This window comes from Bombus pyrosoma, linkage group LG16 (genome assembly GCF_014825855.1).
Source record: "Bombus pyrosoma isolate SC7728 linkage group LG16, ASM1482585v1, whole genome shotgun sequence".
Lineage (NCBI taxonomy): Eukaryota > Metazoa > Arthropoda > Insecta > Hymenoptera > Apidae > Bombus > Bombus pyrosoma.
The window spans coordinates 4,179,841-4,202,916 of NC_057785.1; the positions used below are offsets into that span (position 1 = coordinate 4,179,841).

The 23,076-nt window shown below is 37.7% G+C and overlaps 1 protein-coding gene across 2 annotated transcripts in view; it reads left to right on the forward strand.

Moving 5' to 3' along the window:
• Positions 1-23,076, forward strand: part of LOC122576494 (adenylate cyclase type 6) — a 96,382-nt gene that overhangs the window by 43,668 nt on the left and 29,638 nt on the right. For both annotated transcript variants that reach the window (XM_043746881.1, XM_043746882.1), the window contains one exon: positions 22,898-23,047. In XM_043746881.1, coding sequence (XP_043602816.1) covers positions 22,898-23,047 — 150 coding nt within the window. The remainder of the gene's footprint in view (positions 1-22,897; positions 23,048-23,076) is intronic.

Consider the following 23,076-nt stretch of genomic DNA (forward strand, 5'->3'; position numbering starts at 1 on the left):
GTTTTAACGCCACGTCGATATAATACGACGGAAAGTTTACTGAAAGTAAATTTTAAGACACAGAATAGATGGTTCCAGCGCTGTGATTTTTCTGTCTGATTAAATCACAAGAGAAAATAATGTTATTATCTACTCGCTTAGTAATTTTATATAACGAAGGAAAATTGCAACACCGCAATTCCAAGCTATCTGCACCGTAACAAAATCCCTGCTTCGTGTTATTTTTATTAATTAGACCAGAGTTTCACATTTTTTTTTTTTTTTTTTTTTTGCTTTTCATTATTATCCACAGTTTGAAATATAAAAGCTTATCAGCTTTATTCGTTCCCCCTCTGTCGTAACTTTTAGCTTCGCTCAAACAAGCTGATATTCCAAACATGTTGCAATTTTACTTCGATTTCGAACGCGAATGAAAGAAACGTCAGAACGTTCCTATAAATTTATTTATTTATCACATTGGCTTGCTTTTGCATTTCGCGCATTCATCTCGAACTTACGACCACTTCAAGTGGAAAAATTTCAATTTTTCTTTCGACACTGTCAACTTTATCCGACGGAAGAGTGGTACAATTTTCCCGCTCTTTGGCCTTCTTTTTTGGATGATAAATTACGCTGAACTATGATAAATCATGCTGATAGGTTTATTGCCACGAGCTTCTATAAAACAAAGAAAGAAAAAGAAGCAAGTGGGTGAAAATACAAAAGGACGTTTGATCGCGACGAAATATTTGTCGTTAGGTGAAAGGTTTCTTCCGACGATCGGAGTTGCCACGTATAGTTTTCATCTGGAAACAAAATTATTGTATCGCTGGCGTGGTGGGAAATCGCCTTTCCCTCGCCCTTTCCTTTCACACGTTCGCTGCAATTTGCCAAATTGTCGAGACTCTCGTTTTACGAAAAAGTCGTGGCAAATCTTTGAACGTTCGAGCTATTGCACTTTCGTTGCCTTAGGCTCTGCCTCCGCTGTGAATTTCACTCCACTTGTCCCCTTTTCACAGGTTTTATCGCGATTGAATAAAACGATAGAAGAAATGGGCAAAAGGGATATACAAAATTTTCGGTGTTTTGTATTTGCACATCTGTGCAATTCTTTTTACTTTCGGTGCTGGTAATTAGAACTGAGTATTCAGAGATGTTGAGAAATTTTTGAAATATTTGGAGAAAGTTGGAAGTATCGAAGCGGGTAGAAACGTTGGAATTTTCCGGAATATTGATGAAATTGGAAAGAAGAAAATTTGTGGAAATATTGCAGTAGCTGGAGATATTGAAATGTTGAATATCGATAAAATCGAAGACGTTGCAATTTTGTTAGCATCGAACGAAATCGCATATTGAAATCTGGAAATATTAATAAAAATCAGGGTCAATGTGATTTTAGAAATATTGAAATATATTTCTGAAGTATTTTAAAGCTGGAAGCAATCAAATTTGCAATATCTGCAGCAGCCAGACATGTTAAAAGGTGGGGATATTATAAAATTCCCTAAATTGAATAATATAAAGTTATAAAAATTCTAGAAACATTGAAAAATTGAATACCAAAATCAAGAAATATTTGTACTACTGAAAGCAATAAACTTTCCAAATTGGATAATATAAAGTTATAAAAATTCTAGGAACATTGAAAAAATTGAATATCAAAGTCAAGAAATATTTCTAAAACTGAAAGCAATCAAATTTGNCAATAGCTGTAGCAGCCAGATATATTAAAAGGTGGGGATATTACAAAATTCCCTAAATTGAATAACATAAAGTTATAAAAATTCTAGAAACATTGAAAAATTGAATACCAAAATCAAGAAATATTTGTACTACTGAAAGCAATAAACTTTCCAAATTGGATAATATAAAGTTATAAAAATTCTAGGAACATTGAAAAAATTGAATATCAAAGTCAAGAAAAATTTATTAAACTGTAAGCAATCAAATTCGCAAATACTGTGGCAGCCAGATATATTAAAAGGTGGGAATATTACAAAATTCCCTAAATTGCATAACGTAAAGTTATAAAAATTCTAGAAACATTGAAAAAATTAAATACCAAAGTCAAGAAATATTTCTAAAACTGAAAACAATCAAATTTGCAATAGCTGTAGCAGCCAGATATATTAAAAGGTGGGGATATTACAAAATTCCCTAAATTGAATAATGTAAAGTTATAAAAATTCTAGAAACATTGAAAAATTGAATACAAAAATCAAGAAATATTTCTAAAACTGAAAGCAATCAAATTTCCAAATACTGTAGCAGTCAGATATGTTAGAATTCCAGAATATTATATTATAAAATTGGAAATATTAAAAGTTGGGGACATACGTCTAATTAAGTACTCGTTTCATTATCAGTACTTTCATCTACCCAAGTAAATGGGATAGAAAGACTTAGACGTTGGTGGTCTTTGGCTAAAAACTGCACTGTTTAATAAAATAGATGAAAAATTGATCAGAGGTGAAGGATGGTTTTCCGTGCGGTTAGAATTTTTGTGTATTCGAATGGCAGGCCGCAGGCAATTTTCAAAATTGGCCGCTGCTCTCGGTCAATTAGCTTTCGCTCTCGTTGCTGAAATCCGGAAATATCGAAAATATCGATACGAGGGAAGTTTTCGGAGGGCAAACTTTATTGGTAAAACCTAAGAAAACATTGATCTGGCCATTTTTAACCCCGTAAATTCCATCACAATATGCGAAATTTCATATCTGTTACGTTCCTTCTACTTTCCATGTAGAACCGATAAAAGAATTCAAATCTGAACTTAACACTTTACCGACCGTTAGCCATTCAACAGCATACACACGTCCGACCGGCATCTCAGGCGCAGATTCTCTGTGGCGCCGGCTCTGTTTCGGTTTAGTCTCTCCAACACCATTCTTTTCGTCCGTCGCGAACGGTAAGTTATTCAAATTTGCATAAAACTGTGGGAGCTTACAAAGAAACACAACCGACGCAACTGAGCACGGTATCTTAGTACTAAATAAGAAATTACTGCTCAAATAATGAGAAAGATTGTCGGCCACAAAAAGCCGATTAATAGGCTATCGATCGGTAAATGTCGGCGACAAAAAGCCGATTAATAGGCTGTCGATCGGTAAAATGTTAAATAAGAAATCTCAGCTGCACCTAATTGCAGGTCATTGCCAGTATGTTGCTCATAACCAAAATTCTACTTTAAAATGTTATCAACTGATTAAATATATTATTTATTATATAAATATTAATTTCCTTTGCAATTAGATGCAGAATAGAAAATTTGTTTTTATTAATATTTGACAGATAAATATTTTTGCACTGTGCGATGCGTAGAGATGCGTGGACTAATGGAAACTTCCTGACAGCCATAGATGGAGCATTAAGCTGAAAAAGCCGCAGCACTTGTAGATAGTTGACGTACACAGCTGTGTACAGTTTTATAGGAAAACGTAACGTCGACTGTAAATCTGCGTTGTTCCAATGTAAAACGTCTGGGGGATGCTAAAAGCGGATCATCGTTGTGGTATTATCGGACTTTTTTTTAAATACACGGCACATGCCGTTGGACCGTATCTAGGAACACATTTACAAATTCTCACTTTATCCTCTAAGGATAAATTCCTTTTGTCAGTAACTTCGTCGTGTTTCATGTTAACACGCCTGGTACTGCTTTGACGAGTGCCAGCAACCACTGGAAGTCGTTGGAATTGAACAGTCGCTCGCTCAAAGGACGCTGAACACGACTCACAGAAGACGCTGCCTCGCCCTAATAAAGCTGAACTTCAGGTTCTGGACAGTAGTGCATTTGCACATGCCCCCGTTCCGGTTTACACTGAATTTCTTGCAGAACTTAGTTTGAGGAATATGCGAATCAAATTTATTTAATCCCTCCTCTTTGAACCTAGACATCGCAAAACTCTTCTTCTCTTTTTGTGTAAAGCAGTCACTTTCGAAGGTAACCCAAATCTGATTTAGAGGTTAGGTTTGTCTATCTTTCTCTTCCTTAGAAACTTGCCTTCAGCTTGTGGACAAGTTTGGGACTTTTCTTACGACTCGTTACTTTGTTAAGTCTAACTAACGTGTCTGTTTTAGCTTCGATGCACACCGAGTCTCTTGCACAACTTAATTTAGGGAATATGTGTGCTAAATTTACCAAACTCCTATTCTTTGAACCTAGACATCGCAAAACTCTTCTTCTCTTTTTGTGTAAAGCAGTCACTTTCGAAGGTAACCCAAACCTGATTTAGAGGTTAGGTTTGTCTATCTTTCTCTTCCTTAGAAACTTGCCTTCAGCTTGCGGGGAAGTTTGGGATTTTCTCGTGACTCGGTACTTTTCATAGACCCTTTTTAACTCCAACTTGCGTATGTGTTTCAGCTTGGATGCACGTCAGATCTTTTGTGAAATTCAGTTTAGGTATTGCATCTATTAAATTTACCAGCTTCCCTCTTCTTCGGGAATTTTTGAACCTCCATTTTTCTCCTGACTAGGTATTTTTCCATGGACCCTTCTCAACTTTAACTTACGCGTGTGCTTCAGCTTCGATGCACGTCAGATCCTTTGTGAAGCTTACTTCGCGCATTGGGTCTATGGAATTTATCAAATTCCTACTCTATTCGTGAAAATGAAACTGAAATTGAATAGGAGATCAAGAGCGAACCGCTTCGTTTTAAACAATTTTTCAGGCTTCCTGTTTTCATTACGGATAACACGAGATGAGCTCCTGTCGTGGTGAACAGGAGTTTCTGGAAGATAGATAGCCTTTTCGATCTACGAGGATCTTCTTTTGATCCTCTTTGCTCTTGTTTCCCGGTTTCACGATCCAGCTTATTATTTTCCTGACGCTGCAAATTAACTACGCTGTTTATCTCGCCAGACAATAAGAGCTTCCAGATTAAGACAACCTACCAGTTAATTAATTTATTCAAGAAACTTGAGACGCGTCTTCTTGGCCAAACAACTCGGATATAATTTCAAAGAAGGGAATATTGCGTCACCCGGAAAGTTCATTCCGATTTTTAAGGAATTTGGTCGCCTTGAAGGGTCATATCGCGAAGTTTCTCGCCAAAAAACCTGAGTGGTTGCCAGAAGTATGGAACATTCGAATTGCGTGAAAAATGGAGAAAATTCGTGGAACAAAATGCCACCTATATCATTCAACGAACATAGATCTTTCAGGGCGTGTCAATATTTTCTGACAATTTTTCGAAACAACACTCCACTTAATTAATAATTACGTTTCATTGAATTAATAATTACTCTTCATTACAAATTACGTTTCTAAATGTCTAAATGATCAATTTTGTCCCAATATTTTTGGACTTGGACGTCTCTAAATTTTCCAAAATATCAGCATTATTTCGAAAATTCGATAGCTGATAAATTTGTCGCTTCGCGCGTTACTCCGTACGCCGAAATATTCCACCTGTTAGGTGAAAATTATTTGTCCATGAAAATTATCGAACGACTAGCAATAGCAGAATAGTAAAATTATTGGAGAATGTTCTGGTCGATTTGCCGCTCTATTACACACGATCACGCTGGCAACATATGCGGCCACTGATAAGAGATAAGAAAAACAGATCGATGACGCGAAAGCATAAAGCTGACACGGACTCTACTAGGAAATCTCATGGAAACAGTTCGTTGTTATTGGATTTCTTTCGAGCTTGGTATCTTCATCCATCAAGTCCCCTTGCTTACTCAATCCCCGCCCTCTTCTAACCAATTTATTTAGCTTTTATTACACTGAAAGCACAGAATGCATCCTCCAGTTCTATCAACGCGCGAGGAAACAGTTTCTTCGATGGATTCTTTCGTCTACCTTTTTTCCTTCGACCGGTTGCACAAAAACACTTGCATCTATTTTCAAACATTTCACGGAAAACTTCTTCGGAATACTTCGAAAATTGACTTAAGTATTTAGGGCAATTAATTTCTGTTCGGTGAAATTCTAAAAGTAAATTCGCACGATCTCGCGAATATTCATTTGTTGCCTGGCTGGAGATTCGACGACGTAAAGTCTGAAAAAACAGTAAAATAGCGAGTCTCAGTTTTATCGATGAACGTTAGCGACGAATTAAACGCTCAGCTGAAAAGCCGTGTTTCGCGGTGTTCGTGTGGCGAACTGTCGTTTTATTCGGCAACAGTTGGCAAGAGCGTTGGCAAGAACACCCACTTGCAAGTTGTCGAAGTGTGTCGCAAATTACGGTGCAATTTTCGGGAAAAGTCGCGTGACACCGGCAACATGGGAATTTGAAGGAGGCAGCCGGTTCGAGGAACCGAGGAACAAGTGCTAGTCGCGGTAACGACGCGATTATTAACCGAAACGCCGCAATCGATGCGCGTTAGATCGAGATATGCGCGAAAACACGCCCCGGCATCACGACACACTATGAAAGTTTCACGTTAATAATAGACTCGGGTCGTATGGGCCCCGACCAACTTCCATACTAGGGAATTTCGAGGGTGCGTTCACCCTGGCTTCACTGACCAACTGTCTCCACTGCCCTGGAAAATATGACTCACGAAAATAATTAATACCTCGACGTGTTGCAAGATTCCTGATTACTTTCTTATTTAATTATATACAATTGTCCAATTAGGCGAGTAATTTAGGTAGATGGATCTTTGAATGTCACTCTTATCGTTGTCGTCATCGTCCAACGAGCAACTAGAAAAATGTCGCGACCAACGAGCCAAAAGTCCCTCATTTGCGTCGTTCAGATTCATTTTGGTGGGTCGAAATTGCAAAGCTTTGGAAAAGCAAGTAAAATACTGCCTTCTGCTAACAGCACAAGCGCGTATACGTCTAGTAATCTTTCTACTATCGTCTCTAACGGATTGAGGTTAGGTTGAGGTTAGGTTAGATCTAACTAATAGTCTACTCGGTCGGTAACCGAGCAAAACGCCGATTTCTAGCACTGATTAAAGACACAGGATAAGCGTGACATTAAATGACACTTTGTGTCCTATGTTCTGAAGTACCGACTTGCGAAAAGTCAAAATATTTCTCGCGTCTTTTGTCATTCGAATTGATACTTGACCTGGTCATGGAAATAACGATGACAGCGATACATACGTACGTATACGCATATAGGGTGAGTCACCTAAGAGTTCAAGTGGAAATATTTTCGACGCTATCGATTATATCGGGAAATGTTTCAGATAAAAGTTGAATGGCTTCGGGGGGAGCATGTTCCGATATTATTAACTCTTCCGTAGGTGGGCGCGTAAAAGTCACGTGTAGGTCAGCTTTGTCTTTTTAAAGGGAATCATATTTCTATAACATATTAATCGACGCAGTTCCAGATTCTCCATAAAGAATCATCTACTAATATGGAAAAACCCTCAATTTTACTTTACGAAACTCATGTTACGCAAGTGAAAGACGAAAGGCACTGGTCGAGTCTCGCAGCAGTATCAAATGAAATTTCCAAATATTCCGTCTGACGTAATATTCCTTTGACGTGTAACATGTTCTTAAAAAGCATCTAGGACTATCGCAATACTCTGGTGTGTGTCACAAGAACAAAGTACAGGCGTAAGAACAAAATTACACCAAACGTAAGAAACATAAGAACTTGGAATGAATTCTATAAAAATGAAGAAATCGAAGAATCAACCATGGAACATGAGACGGACACGACAATGGCCTCGGTCTCTGCGCGAGCCTCGCAGTCGCCGCGTCGAAGAATCTCGCGATCTTTTGAAAATTGCAGCTTCGACGTCCAACGATACAGTTTTATGTATCATGTCAGTAATTTATTATTCGTATTAGTAATATAAAATTATGTCGATAACGCTAAAAATACAGGCATTTTGAGCAGCTAAGCAGCTACGGATTATCGGAACACAAAAATGTTTACGACCTTGAAACAAGTACAGGTAAGGGGACGCGCGTTTGTACGAACTTCCTTCGTCGTTTGCCTGCCTGCTGCGTATTTCTGAAGTTGGGCCCGCGCGTTATAATACGTCCCTCACACTTTCACGAGCTAATCCAACCTAATTCAATAACTGAAGTTTCACGATTAAATACGCCACGCTGATGTTCAACCGGGGCAATCTGAGCAACATTCTGAACTGGAGAGTAGGATGGAAGAGAGGATGCAAAGCTTCTAATTACCGGCACAGGTCACGTTTCGATGGTTGTTGACGCGGCGACTCCTGTTTTCATCGAATTTCCCAGCAAATCCGTCTTCCGTTGCCAATAATGCACGACCGAGCTAACGAGCTACGAAGCTGACCAGACGCAACGACCGCCGCATTATTATACCGAAATCCCATGATCGATGCAACCCATGTTCAATAGAACGTATCCACGCAACACAGCTCTTTTCTTATCTTGCCAACCAATTTATTTATTTATTGTCCTGAATTTGGAGTGGCCGTCAGTGGCCTCCCTTTTTTGAGGTTAGGTTGAGGTTAGGTCAAGCTGTAAAGCTTGTGATATGGGCATCATTAAGAGGCTAAAAGATACCTTAAGTGCGGATGGGCCAGGACAAAGGTAAATAGCTGGCAATGCCAGAGGATATGCACGAGAGTACAATTAAACTAGGGAAAAGATGGAAAGTCAGGTTGCAAGGAGGAGACGAAGCTTCTGGTGGGAGTAGCAACAATATCCTACGACAGTCTTGATCAGAGAGTCGTACTACACCGTGTTCAGTCTCAACAAGATTGGACAACCGTCGTGATCAGAACGTCAAACTCTTCGTGTATGCCAACAGTGCAAATAAACTACCAAACTATACTAACACCCGGTATATTCAATTTATCTCCACCTTGAGCGTTAAGTCATTCAAAGTTCGCGATATCGGTTGAACCTGACCGATTGCTATTTATTAGCTTGGCAACTAAATGATTGCAAATTTTGTCATATATATATATATATAGGTACGAGATAGGTGGAATTAGAATCAGAAAGCTAAAACATTAACATTTCTATCGAAATTTACTCAGTTTATTCTAACTTAAACAAACGTTATTTCGTCTCACGCTTTATACCTTTTTCCTGTGAAGCTTTTGCAACCATCAACATGGTAAACAGGTGCACAGAAAAACAGCTTGTTGTATATAGCGGACACAGCTACTTGCAAAAGAGAATAGTTGAAAAAGCTAATTGGTAAGTTTGTGAAGTTTAAAATAAAATTGGTAAAATAAAGTTGTGAAGAGGCAGAGAAGAGAAAACAGGAAGTCTGTATTTTATTAGTTTGGTAAATATCTGTGCAAGTTGCAACAGACCTAAAATTTAAAATATACGGCCACGAACAAAGGTATCCGCATACTATCTAAATTAGAATACCTTAAACTTTCTTAATAATTTTGTTGATAACTTTATTAACATTGGACCAAACAACTCGAATTTCCTCGAGCAGCTGGGTTGGCAACTAAGTGGCTGCGGATTTTGTCATTACCACCTAATGGCAAAATCCGCAATTACTTAGTTGCCAACCCAATAAAAGGGCCAGTTTTCCAACTGCGGACTCTAAAAGGGTAAAGTAGGGGTAACATCTTCTTTAAAGGTCAATTATACCCCACGAGTTGCTAGAGTTGGCCACGTGAAATTCGGTGCATGAACTCCTCGTTAAAAATAACCCTCAAGAGAGTTAAAAAAAGGGAGCAGTATGTGTTTTTCTCAAAGAATATTCTATATTTCCATATCTACTGCAATTGGGGGCGTGAAATTTGGCGTAGAAACTCTTCGTTCAAAATAAAGAAACACGTGTCTCGGCGTTTTTTGAAATTCATCCCTTAAGGGAGCGAGAAAGGACAACGTATTTTTTTTTTTATCAAAAAATAGCCATATCTCTGTATCTACCAAAGTTGGAGGCGTGAAATTCAGCGTGGAAACTCTTCTGCGTGGGACAAATCGAAAGATAGGAGGCAGATAGGGGCAGAGGAGTTTCTGGCGACTGGCTGCCATGTCGAACGATTCCATGGAATTCTGAAATATCGTTTGCCTTGACGTCGTAAAGCGAGAAGATACACTTCAAACTGTGATGAAATATTCAGTTGCGGTCGTTTCGCATGTGAAAGTTTCTCGTCTCTCGGAAGAGACCGTGGTTTCTGCCTGCGCAGGATTCTTCAACTTCCGGTTGCTTGTTTTCCCCTGATCCTGTCAGTGGCTCCTCCAAGTCCAGGCCATTAGGCCAAGCGACCGAGGCCGTAATTGAATTTGCAAGTTTCTCGCTGGGGACACAACGATTTCATCGTCATCCGCTGGCTTTCGTTCGCTCTTTTGTTCCGTAGAAGCCAGGTCGATACTTGGACAAATCATTTGTCTCTTGCTTCGTTCGTGCAACGAGCTACACGAGAAGAGTTTCTTCATTTCGTCCACCTGATTTGATTTCTTTCGATATTTTCCACCTCTTATCTTGTCTTGTCTTTTTCTACTTGTTTATTTATTTATTTATTTATTTATTACCCGCTTTATGAGTTTATCATTTGGCTGGTTGAAAATCCTCCCATTTATCCTATCGTTACGTGTCCTTGCTTTTTAAACGTAGTGGTTTAAAAATTAAAAAAGTGGTTTATTGGGTTGGCAACTAAATGATTGCGGGTTTTGTCATTAGGTGGTAATGAGAAAATGCGCAGTCACTTAGTTGCCAACCCAACAGAAGCGACTGTAACGATTGGCTATAGTCTCGACTATTTCATTTGCGATTTCTTCTCATTCTCGTTTGTCTATATGTGGCAACGCCTGCCATCTGGTGGCTCTTGTTCCATGTCTGTTCTATCGCTTCAAACTATTTAAATCCATCTATTGGGTTGGCAACTAAGTGATTGCGGATTTTGTCATTAAGTGGTATTGACAAAGTCCGCAATCACTTAGTTGCCAACCTAATAGTTTGGCGCTTCACTCGGACAAGAAATAATAATGTGGTCTGAGAAGCAGGAAAGGTTGTCCTTGCCTGTTCCAAGTGAATACCACGGTCCGACAAACGAGCCAAGGGACCTCTAAACGTAAATAAATAAGAAAAGAAGGAAAAATGTTGCGAAAGAGAATTCCCCATTGTATAATTAGCAAACGTCGATTTAAACAGGCGAAATTTTCTTAAATTTGGTTCAATTTGAGCACCACCGAAATGATTATTAGCTACGGTCCTGCGAAAGGTTAAATCCACTTGCTGCTTACATTTCACGCGCCATTATTCCCATAACATTGCATTTATTTCTTTATTTGCCTATGGCGGTTCTCGTAGAGAGATCGAAGGAACTTGCTAAAAGGTCGAGGGATTTTATTCAGGTTAAATTCAATACAAACATTCTTCTTCCCTCTTTCTTTGTCCCGTTTCTTCTTTCTGCTTCGAAGCCTTCTACTTTTACATTCTTCGTTTCACTTGTTTCCTTTTTTTCTTTTTTCTTATTTCTTATTCACTGCAAGAAGGAAGAATTTTCTCCCCAGGCACCTCCCCACGCCATCGAAAGAAACTCAGAAAGTAAAAACAAATTCCCTAGAATTTTAAACGTTTCCTACTCGCCATCCTTTTATTTGCATCGCCATTTCTTATTCATATATTCGTCCGTTTGCAAGAACAGAGCACAAGGAAAGAGAAAATGGCCAGAGCCAAAACGCTTTACAGACACTCGGTAGGTTCAGCCCTGAAGGAAGCCCATCTGCCAAGGAAACTACACTGTTTCTCTTGCCCCATTAACATAACAGTTATTACCATAGGGAGAAATCCGCAAGCGTGTCGTCTGTTATCCAAAGAAATCCCGGTTCGTGTATCTTCTGTCCCCATCGGACAAATGACACTCGTTTTGCGTATTTTAGTTTCTGCCAAAATATCAGGCGATTATTTGGTTTACGTTGAAATATTTTCTACGCTCGATTTACGTTGAAACGTGTTACGGTGTATCACGACGCGTCGACACTTAGGTTTCGTATCATGTTACAGCGGACACTCAATTGCCAAACTGTTACAGGATCCCTTGAAACTTTTTTTAGAATCCAAGAATTTTTTTAATCGAACCGAACGACAGTGCCCCCTCTTTTTTTTAAGAAGTTGGGAGGAGTAGTTTGCTGGATGTCATATAAAAAATTTTTTTCTTTAGAAAAAACTGCAGGAAAGATGGAGGAAGGCCCTTCTACCTTCCAATGAAAATTTAAACGACGTATTTTGCAGATTTATATTATTTGTGTAGGTCGATTTATGTACACTATTTAGGTTCATACATACGATGAAAATTTGATCGCAATCGGCTAGCGTTGCTACGAACGGTTAAAAAGCGGCACAAATTATATTTTTCATGAATTTTGTTTCAAAATCTTTCCACGTTTGTCGCTTGCTATCGCGATCAACCGATTTCGATAAAATTCTCGCCACATACGCAACAGACGTAAACGTTCGAAACGTGTTGTTTAAATCGAACTATCGCTTTCACAGGAGATTTCGAGCTCGCCGCAAAGTCACACACACACACGACAATATATAATGTATATGTAGATATTTCTATGTGAAATATTTTGTTATATGATCCGTGTTTCTCGGAAATATTTCAACGCCTGTAGATAAGCCGGATACGCGCTGCTCGCGTGTAAAGAGACTACAGAATCGCGTCAGAGGATCAAATATTCTTAGGTTCTTTCGCTCGTCACTTCTCGACGTTTCTTGAGAAAAAATTCCATTTTTGCCTTTCGACATTACAGAAAGGACAGTGTATCCGCGTGTGGAAAATTTGGCGAGTAGAAATTGGTAGGAAAATTGAAGAGAAAGAAACTTCAGCACACAGAATATGCAACGCCAAGGCACAAAGTATTCCACGAAATACAAAGGATGAAACACTAGAGTTCTGTGAAACGTTCAGGGCCGCAGCAATTACGGGGGAAAGAGTTGCGCGAAGAGAAGAAGAAAGAAGAGAAAAACGAGGAAAGATAATACGAAGTGTCGTGTAACGCGAGAACGAAGGAGAAAGGATCAGCGTGAGTTTAAATTGCCAAAGCAAACCACGGTCAAACGAGGAGCAGAATCGTGGAGAAACTGGAGCAGGATGAATTTTAAGGCGATGAAAAATGGATGGCCATGGCTATTGGACGAGGAGGTTTGCGATCCTCTGGCAAACACAATCGCAGAATTATCGTTTCGTAACGTGAAACTATTCCTCTTCACGATTCCGCGATTATCGTTCGATTGAAACTTCATGGGTCTTGAAAAAGAACGAGATCGACGATAAAAGAAGGTTGTTTGCCCACGAGGTGCGTATTATTCGGTCGATTTGAAATGTTCGAAGAAATCATCAAACGCGATCTCGCGATGATTCGTGGGTTGCGACGAACGAACGACGACCGCGTTTCTCGTAAATTTAAATTCTCGTGGTTTCAATAATGAATTTCGAGAATTAATTGAATTAATTAAACGCAGCAATCTCTGTTGTTGTTTGGTTCGAATTGTCGCGGCTTTGGCGACTGATTTACGACGACAGTGATTTTCGTAAGATGAAATTTTCAACGAGCGTAGAAAATTGAAATTGCCAATATTCGAAAGATTATCAACGAACGTTCGCTCTCCGCCAAATCCCAGTTTTGCGTTTCGTTGCGATTTTATCGGCACTGAAAAATTAACGACGACGTTCGGCCGTTTCGCGAATTCGCGATTATCGTTCCATTAAAATTCATTTTTTTTTTTTTTAATGACAACGCTAGTTTCCACGGTTTCTCCAATTAACGGCGGATTGAAATTTTCGCCTTTCGAAAAATTCACGATATATCCTCGTTCGACTGCAATCCTGCCTTTCAAACGTTAATAATAAAGAAAATAAGAAGAACGCTGGTCCGATCTCTCAATTATCGTTGGATTGAAATATTTCATATAAAAAAAGGCAACGCATAGGAATAAATAAATATTCCATCATCGCTCGATTTAAATCGTCGTCTTTTCAAACGTTAATAATAATAACAATAATACTAATTTTTATCTCGAAATTACCGTCGAATTGGAAACTTTCTAGATGGAAAAAAGGTACATAGAAACGAACAATGCGATTATCGCTCGATTCAAATTTCCCTCGTATTTCGAAACATCGATAACGATAATAATAACGCGGTTTTAATCTCTGAATTTTATCCGTCGCGTTAAAATTTTCTGCATTCAAAAGAGAAGAATGGAATAAAAAAAAAGACCAAGTAATTATGATAAAAGCAAATTGGCATATTAATGTTTGAATGAGAAGATAGCTAACCCGCGGCGAGCGTTTGACATGGCCGCTCAGTGATTGACGTAAATCACTAGAATTCTTCTCTCTAGTGGAGGGAAGTTACTAGATGGAACGTTTTAATGAACACGAGGCAGAATGATATATTTGAGTTTGTAGTGGTTATTGGCACTCTGCTGCTCAATGATATACGATGATTAATCAACAGCAGCGATAGATAGGAAACCACAACGAATCGTTCCTTTAATTAACGCGAAATTCAATATGTCGTTATTGTTGTAAACAGCCTTTCGGATTTCGAATCGCGAGTTGATATTAAAATGAGACATCGCGTTTCGTAAAACTACCACTGTGAAGCATACGCGTATTTCGACGTTTTGGAATTCCTTTTGAAACTATCGAAGAAGAATTAATCGGGCAAAACGATAGAATGAAAATCGTTGTATCGTCAACAATTATAATAAACAGTATCGTATAATGAATATGGGATATAAAGTGAAGAATGTATACAAAACATTTTATGTATTTTGCAGACTATAAAATCGCTGAAAAATATTTTTAATATATTGGAAAATGTCACGTGAATATAAAATTGTCTGAATATTTTGAAAACATGAAATGAATTATATAACAGTTTAAATATTTTGAAACGTATAGAATGAATATAAGATGTTTCAAAAATCTTGCCAAATGTAAACTGAATATAAAATAGTTTAAATATTTTGTAAGGTATAAATCGAACACAAAATATTTTTAATATATTACAGAATATGAAATGAAGATAAAATAGTTGAAATATTTTGTAAACTGTAAAATGAATACAACATATTTTAAATATATCGTAGAATATAAAAGGAATATAAAACAGCTTAAGTATTTGGAAGATATAAAACGAATATAAAATGTGTTCAATATTTTGTAAACTATAAAACATTTCCACTTTCAATTTTGAACGAATCTCAATTTTCCCGATACGTGTTTATTATTTGGAAAACGGAGTTTCTCGAATGTTTCTCGATGTTTCTCAAATTCGTGTAGGTGAACGGTGATTTCCTATGGAATTTTTCATGGAAAAGTGTAAACGAGGAGGAGGGAAACGTTTTCGTAGAAGAAGTGGTGAAAAGGGAAAATCGTGATATCGTCGACCGCTTGAAGCGGAAAATTCAATTGCCGTTTTCAGCGCAGCATTTCTATTGGTCGAGCCTAGCCGGAAATATGGGCGGGAAGGAAGTTGACAGAGCCATAGGGTTACCAGGAAATTTAACTTCCGCTGTTTGATCGTAATCTTCGTAAAAATTCTACAAATATTTGGAAAAATTAATTTTATACTTGTACGAAACAGAATTATATTTAATTATTTATTATTTTTATGAAAGCAGAAAATTTTATATCGTCAAGTTGAATTTTCTATTTCAAAATACGTTTAGTATTTTTTTCTGGCGATTTCGTCCCGAATTTTTGTTCCAGCAATTTATATCAAATTTTCGTTTTTAACATTTCCATTTCCCTTCGAATATTATCCAAATTTTCTCTCTCCAACTTTGGCAATTCCTCTTTTTATTTAAATCTAAATTTTATCTCTGGCCAACATTTTTTTTATCTCCTTGTCGATATTTTCCCTGGAAATTTATTTCCGGCAATTCGTCTCGGACTTTCCCCCGAAACGTTTCCCTCGACTTTATTGGGTTGGCAACTAAGCGATTGCGCATTCGTCAATACCACCTAATGACAAAATCCGCAATCACTTAGTTGCCAAGCCAATACTTGGGAAATCGTTCTCGAAAGCGTCGGAGAATTCACTTCAACGATAAAACACAAAAGTTGCCTGCTTGCTGGGAATTTTCAAAAATCCAGCGACACGCTGTTTCCGATAAATGTTAATATTATTACCAGCTACATCGCAGGGATAATTAAAAATACCTCTGCCTTTCCCATCCGCTTCGTACAATTATTACGCTCGTTCGGATTATTCGAACCGTTTCATCCCACGTCTTTTTTCTTCTACGCAAACTAATTCCCTTTTATGCTACAAAAATTCCACGACAATGAAAAAAAGAAAAAAGGCCGCGTCAAATATTTCGTAACATCTCGCAGAATCTGTTACCGACGAGCCGTAAAGAAGATCGAATTATTCAAATAGCAATTTGCTCCGATCAATATCTTTTGCTCCATTTCATTCTAACTTTTACAACATTATAACTAACTCTAGTTTATCGGAAAATCGTTATTATCGGCAAGTACGTACGTATCGTATCTGGTCCGATTAATAACCAGCTGTAGATGCTTGACGACGCGATAAACGACATTTTTATGACATTAAACGCTCGTTTACAGTTAACACCGAGCTGGTTAATCCCGTGAGGTGGGCGACTAATTTCACACAGCCCTAAAATCGTGCAAACACTTTGCCACGCAATTTCCAGCTTCATCTCCGGCCGAAGCTGTTCCGCTGTAATTCAATTGGCCGATTTAATGAAATATTACCAACTTTATTAAAACGTTACGACTGCACACGGTTTAATGGATCCATCGAATTCAATTCGTCGGAGAGGAAACTTGTTTTTGTCAATCCATTTGCAAAAATTTCGCAGGATCGTTCGACTCCTTCTCTGCTACGAGTTAATACATTTCTCAGGGAAATATCTTTCTCTTCTTTATTTTTTATTTACATCTTCTCTATTTTATTTTGCAATTTCATTGCACCGAAAAATTTTCACCTGGAAATTATTTTATCGAACAATTGTTCACTCGACATTTCTTTGCTTTCGGTTTTAAGAAGATTTCTGGCTGGTTGATCGGTTCGTTTGAAACATTTTTCATGAGGAACATGTTGTTACCTCGAGAGCTTTTTACTTTGAAATTATTTTACTTTGAAATTTTTGAAACTTGGATTTTGTTTCCCTTTGGTTTTACGAAGATCTTAAGATTGCTAATTAGCTGGTTCGAAATTTTCTTAGTTCGCAGTTTTCTACTTTGAAATTTCTTTACCTCGCAAGCTCCTTATTCGGAAATTACGTTATTTCGAGATTTTTGAAAATTTGAAGTTTCTTTCACTTTAAAAAGACTTCCAGATGAGCGATCAGTTGGTTGGAAATCTTTTGCTCTGGAATTTCTTTATTTACGAATGTCCTCGCCTTGGTAGCTTTCCACTCGAAAACTCTGTCATTTTGAAATTTTGCAAAATTTCAAGTTTCTTTTTTTTTTAATCTTAAAACGATTCAAAGGTGGTAGCTTAGCAATTTTTATTTCATCTTATTCAATTTTCAATGTTACTTTTTTTAATCGAATTACAAAATATCGCTCCCCCCTCCGTTTTTTTTTTCATTTTAATCAAAAAATTCGCAAAGTTCCGCCTACCTGAGAACTTTCAGGTCTAGCGAACAGGTTGATAAGACGATTTTCCAATTAACAATCGCCTTTGACACCGGCTAAGTCAGACGCACGCCACGTGAAATTCATTTTGCTTCTGCCGCCATTCTCGAAATATCAGCAGAGTATTTCACGCGCCTTTAACCCGCAAGTTGCGCCGTGCAACAGCTACCAGCTGCCTCTAACATGTTGCCAAGGCGTCTAACCTTGTTAACTGTCCAAATTTGACTTGCAAATTCCGATCGGTTTATTACACATTTTCTTAAATTCAAGTCGAACCTTCCATTTTCCTTCTTCCCTAATTTTTTATTCATACGGGATGGATAATACATTGGTTTTTCATATGAGAATGAAAGGAACGCGGTGGCGGGAAATTTGAAAGTAAAATTTCAGGCGAAGAAAATTCCTGAACGAAGGATATTCCAAAATGAAATAATTTTGAGAATTCGTCTGCTAATTTTTAGCGCGATAGTTTCTCATCAATTTTGGTCAATTTTTATTACAATTATCAATTTTTAGCCAGACTGTCTGACCGACAGTGAAGTCGAGGGAGATTAATCTACAAATTCGAATTTTCCCCGCATTTTCTACCGTACGATCAGTTTTCGAAATATGAGCTACATTTTTATTAAAAATAACAAAAAAAGCGCAATAAATTTGGGCTAAAAATTAATCGTTGCGGAAGACTCGATGGATAGTTAGGAATTTTAAATATTGAAGAAAATGTTACATTTTGTAACATCGAGAACGTGGAAATAAAAAGATCTTCGAAACGATGGTCAATAAAAATTTACGTGAAACGAATTGCGAGGGAATTGCAATTTCACGTTGCCGAGGGCGGACAATTTTTCAATTTGATGTTAGAAAAAAAAACGAGCTAACCCATTTACATTCGCGAATTTTCTTTTTTAATATTTAATTGCCCTAAAAAAGAAAAAGGAAATTCCACGGATTCGACTATCAACGTCCTTCACATCGCTGTCTTCCATTTATTGGGTTGGCAACTAAGTGATTGCGGATTTTATAATTACATCTAATGACAAAATCCGCAATCACTTAGTTGCCAACCTTTTGAGGTTATTAGATGTATAAAGAGAGAGACGCGCGGATAAATTATAAGGTAAAAAAATATATTTTAAATACGGAAGTGAAAATACAAGAATGAAATAATAATTTGAGCTGGTCCAGATCCGCACGCAAGCAGTGTTACTCTAAAACTGAAAAACCCCAAAGTCAACGTCTCCTGTCCACTGTTTATGGTCTGCCTTCGTCTCAGTCTTTTGTCTATACGCTGTCGATGGCTTCAGTGCTTTTTAGAAAGCTAAAATGACCAGATGTAGAGTTTTCTTAAAAGTGGTGACCTTCAACACAACCCAATGGAATTTTCTTCCTGGAAATTTCCATGAAATTGAAACGAGCTGAAGTATCTGTAAATTACGTCAAACCGATGCTTGGTCTTCGACAAGTTAGCGCATAACATAACATAACAGCGTGAAAGCTTTCCATCTGAAAGATGTAATTCGTTCTTGCAAATATGTCACGAGAAAGCGTGGAATCGTGTTGAAAAAAGCGTCCTGTAAATACGTAGAAAAATATTGCTCGAAAAATTCTACGATATTTTTTTACACTCAACCGTTCCACCAATTTCACGTTGCACGATAAAACAGATAAACCGATTTACTTCTTTGGACGTTTAGGAGGTACGAGCGAGAATTGCTGTTTTTATTTGTTGGAAACTGAAAACAACGAGTAAACTGTGTGTTTAAATGGGACATACACGGTACAGGTTGCTTTTATGCGTACAAAAAAAAAAAAAAAAAAATCTAAAAAACGTGAAAAAGAGGGAAGAAGAAAACGGTGAAATTTGTTGGAAAGCGAAGCAGACAGCACATGTAAGAGATTGCAGCGATGCTACAGGTGGTTGTTGCGGATCGATTCGTCTGACCAGCGATCGTCTGAAATAAGTTTCGCCATCAGGAAACTTTCTTTAATATCAGTTCCAACCGTATTATATTTTATATTCGCTCGCCGAGAGACTTCAATTCGCAGAAAACTTCGATAACACAAAAATCCACCCAGTTGTACTTTCACCTCGAATCGTAACGTTTTAGCCTAACTTACCGCTCTTTCCAACATTTCAATCCTACGATTTTGAATTTCATCGATCGTTTGTTTTCCTCTGAGAAACTATAGCGAGAACGAGGACTAGTAATTTCAAAAATACGACGACAGTGGCAAACGTCTTCAGCGATAACAATTACGTTTACTTTCTATCTATTCGTAATAAATATCATTTTTCATTTTTCATACCTTATCGAAATTCACTGGGTGTAATAAAGAAATAAAGAACATTGTATCGGGTACATATTTTCATAGTGTTCATATATTGGGTTGGCAACTAAGTGATTGCGGATTTTGTCATTAGGTTGTATTGACAAAAGCCGCAATCACATTGTGGTGGATGCTTAAACGTGTTGCTTCAAATGGTAAAACGAGTTAATACTTGTTATGGTCAAATGTATTTAAAAATCGTTCTCAATACAAAGTACAGAGTCAGCACAACACGTCTTAATCGTCGCTCGCTCCATGCTACTCGTTACAAGGAAATTAGATACTCTCTGCCCTAGAGAGCGTGTTCGTTTGTTTATACTGGTCGAGAGAGTGCCAGAAAGTTGAAATTCGACTCCGGTAGACGGTTACACGCAGCGGCGATATTGTTTTTGGGGTTTTTTTATTATTACATTTCGTACATCGAAACGGTCTTAAAGTCTCGAGGCAAAAAACATGAGTCACTCTCGGTTCGCATCGTCCTATGACTCATGTGCCACCACAGCTTTGTTGCCAACCCAATATATAAACACTATGAAAATATGTACGTACTTGTACTGCGATAAAATAAAATATGTACTACAAAAATGCATTCGTTGTTGGAAAATATTACGTTCGTATTATCTCTTCTGCAATTGTATCATTTTTCTTCCATTTCGACTCCAATTAAATCTTTGTATCGTCGGCTGATTCGAAGAAAATAATCACATTGTGAAGGATGCTAAAAGGATGACAAATACAGAATAAAATTATCTTCCACAGGTTTAATATATTTTTTTCATCAGCCTGTATATGAAAGTAGAAATTGTGAATTTCTGGACAGGCGGAAGTTTTCGTAACGAAAAGTAGCGAGGGCCGATCAAAGGCCGGGCGGTTTATTGAATTTACGAAGTTGCCAACGGCTCGATACACGTGGCCATACTAATTGCAAAGCCCATGCTAATTAAATGCCTGTACCGGCCTAGCAACAGGAAACACTTGACACTCATACAACTCCTACCTCTTTGATGTATCCCAGAGCTTCGGCACAGGCGCTGGCCACTTGTGGTGTTTCCTTTAGATTTCCATTTCGATGTGAACTTGCCTTTATTATCATATACATACACGGCAGGGAAAAGAGTAGCGAAATTTCCTCGAAATTAGAATGGTGTTTAGACTGGACACTTTGAATTTGTTAGGAAGAAATTTATGGAGATTCTGGTCAAATTTGCTTTTGCATTTCGACGGTGTATAAGTTTTCGATTATGTAAAGAAACGTCTAGAGCGTATAGATTTTACACCTGCGAGGCAACAATTTGTCAAGATGTTGGTGAAATTTGGACTGTGTCTAATGGTCTTCATTGCACACATTTGCCACGAAAAAAGTTTATTTGACATGTTTGTGAAATTTCCAATGGATAAAAATGGATCTTTGTCAAATTTTAACAGCGTCTAGAAATTATAGAAATTTTCCATTTGCCAGGCAAAAATTTGTCGAGATGTTCGCGAGATTCCAACTGTGTGCAGAGTCTATTCTCTACATTTTCAACTCGCTAAGCAGAAATTTCTCTTCTAAAGAGTTTCTGAAGAGCAAAGTAAACGTCGCAGTATGTCTAAACTTTAGATTCTAACAGATATAAAATTTCAGATAGCAAATATGGTATTTGCTAGGCAAAAATTCATCGAGATTTTCGTAGAATCTCGGCTGTTTCGAAAATCTGCACCATCTAAATTTGTAGACTCGCTAAAATTTAATAATATTCCAGCTGTTTCTAAATTCTACGTTGTTTAAATTTCCGTCTCACTAGGCGAAAAATTATTGAGATTTTCGAAAAATTCCAACTGTTTCTAGAGCCTAGATAATATCAATACGAATCTTATCGACTCTTTATCTTCATTATATCGATAATTAAAAATTTATGGACACTGGTCCTAGATTATATAAATTTTCGATTTCCTACGCAACAATTAATTAATTTCAATGATGTCTACAATCTCAGAGACAAATATCTAAAATCTGTAGAGGTCTTCGACTTGCCAGGCAAACATTTGTTCGCATCATCGCAAAATTTTACTCGCGTCTAAGCACTAAATTGCGTATATTTATTTTTTATTCGCATCAATATATCGATATTTCTACTACACTATATATCTGTCTATCTATTGGCAACTAAGTGATTGCGGATTTCGCCACTAGGTGGTACTGGCAAAATCCGAGACCTTTTAGCTGCGTAAATATATAAACTAAACCCAATCTATAAACAAAAAGTCAATATACAAATACATGTGCAAGAAAATACTCAGACTTGTCGAACAAAACTTGATAGTGTTTGATTTGGAAAAGAGTAAATTCTTGATCGATCGAATGACTCGCGTTTCAATCGTATCGAGTTCGTGTTCCATCTAAGAGAATCAACTAAACGTTTTAAGGAAGGATTGATGGCGGCCTCCTTATCCGTAGAACCTTTTTCTAGCTGCACACTTGATCCTACTCTTACAATGTCCTAATCCGCTGTTGAAATTGCTCCTTCGACTATGTCGAACCTCTTAATCGGCTTATTCTCACTGTCTGTAGAGAATCTACTTCTGTCCAATAAAACTGAAAATCTCTCGGAAAGTACCAATTGAGAAGCGAACGTATACTGCGTTTTGTCGTCGCCAACATGTTGCATAACAGTGCGGTACTACTGAACGTGTTAGTTTATTCAAAGGACGAGTGACAAAATTGTAATGGTCAGTGTATATTATTGGGTTGGCAACCAAGTGATTGCGGATTTTGGCATTACCACTCAATGACACCTAACCCCAACCCACCTAACCTAACTTAATGACACCTAACCCCACCCACCTAACCTAACCCAATGACAAAATCCGCAATCACTTAGTTGCCAACCCAATACTCCGAGAAAGCGTTTAATTTACAGTTGCCTCGTTTACTACGAATCTTTCTGCTCATCGCTGGCAAACAAATTTTCGATCAGCTTTCGTAACAGCTTATTAGACAGCGGTGTACGTAGCTTGGTACACAATAGACGTAGTAAAAGCTTGGAAATTTTAACGTTACGAACTATAAATATCTATGGAATGTTCAATTTTCTATTTCAGCTGTTAAGCTCTATCGTGGTAGTGGGTGGGACAAATATGGCAGGCGTTTTGACGCATCATCCCCGTGAACTGGCACAGAGGCAGGCCTTCCTGGAAACCAGGCAATGCGTCGAGGCTCGATTGACTACACAGAGAGAAAATCAGCAACAGGTATCGTACGCAAAATTCTATGAAATTCC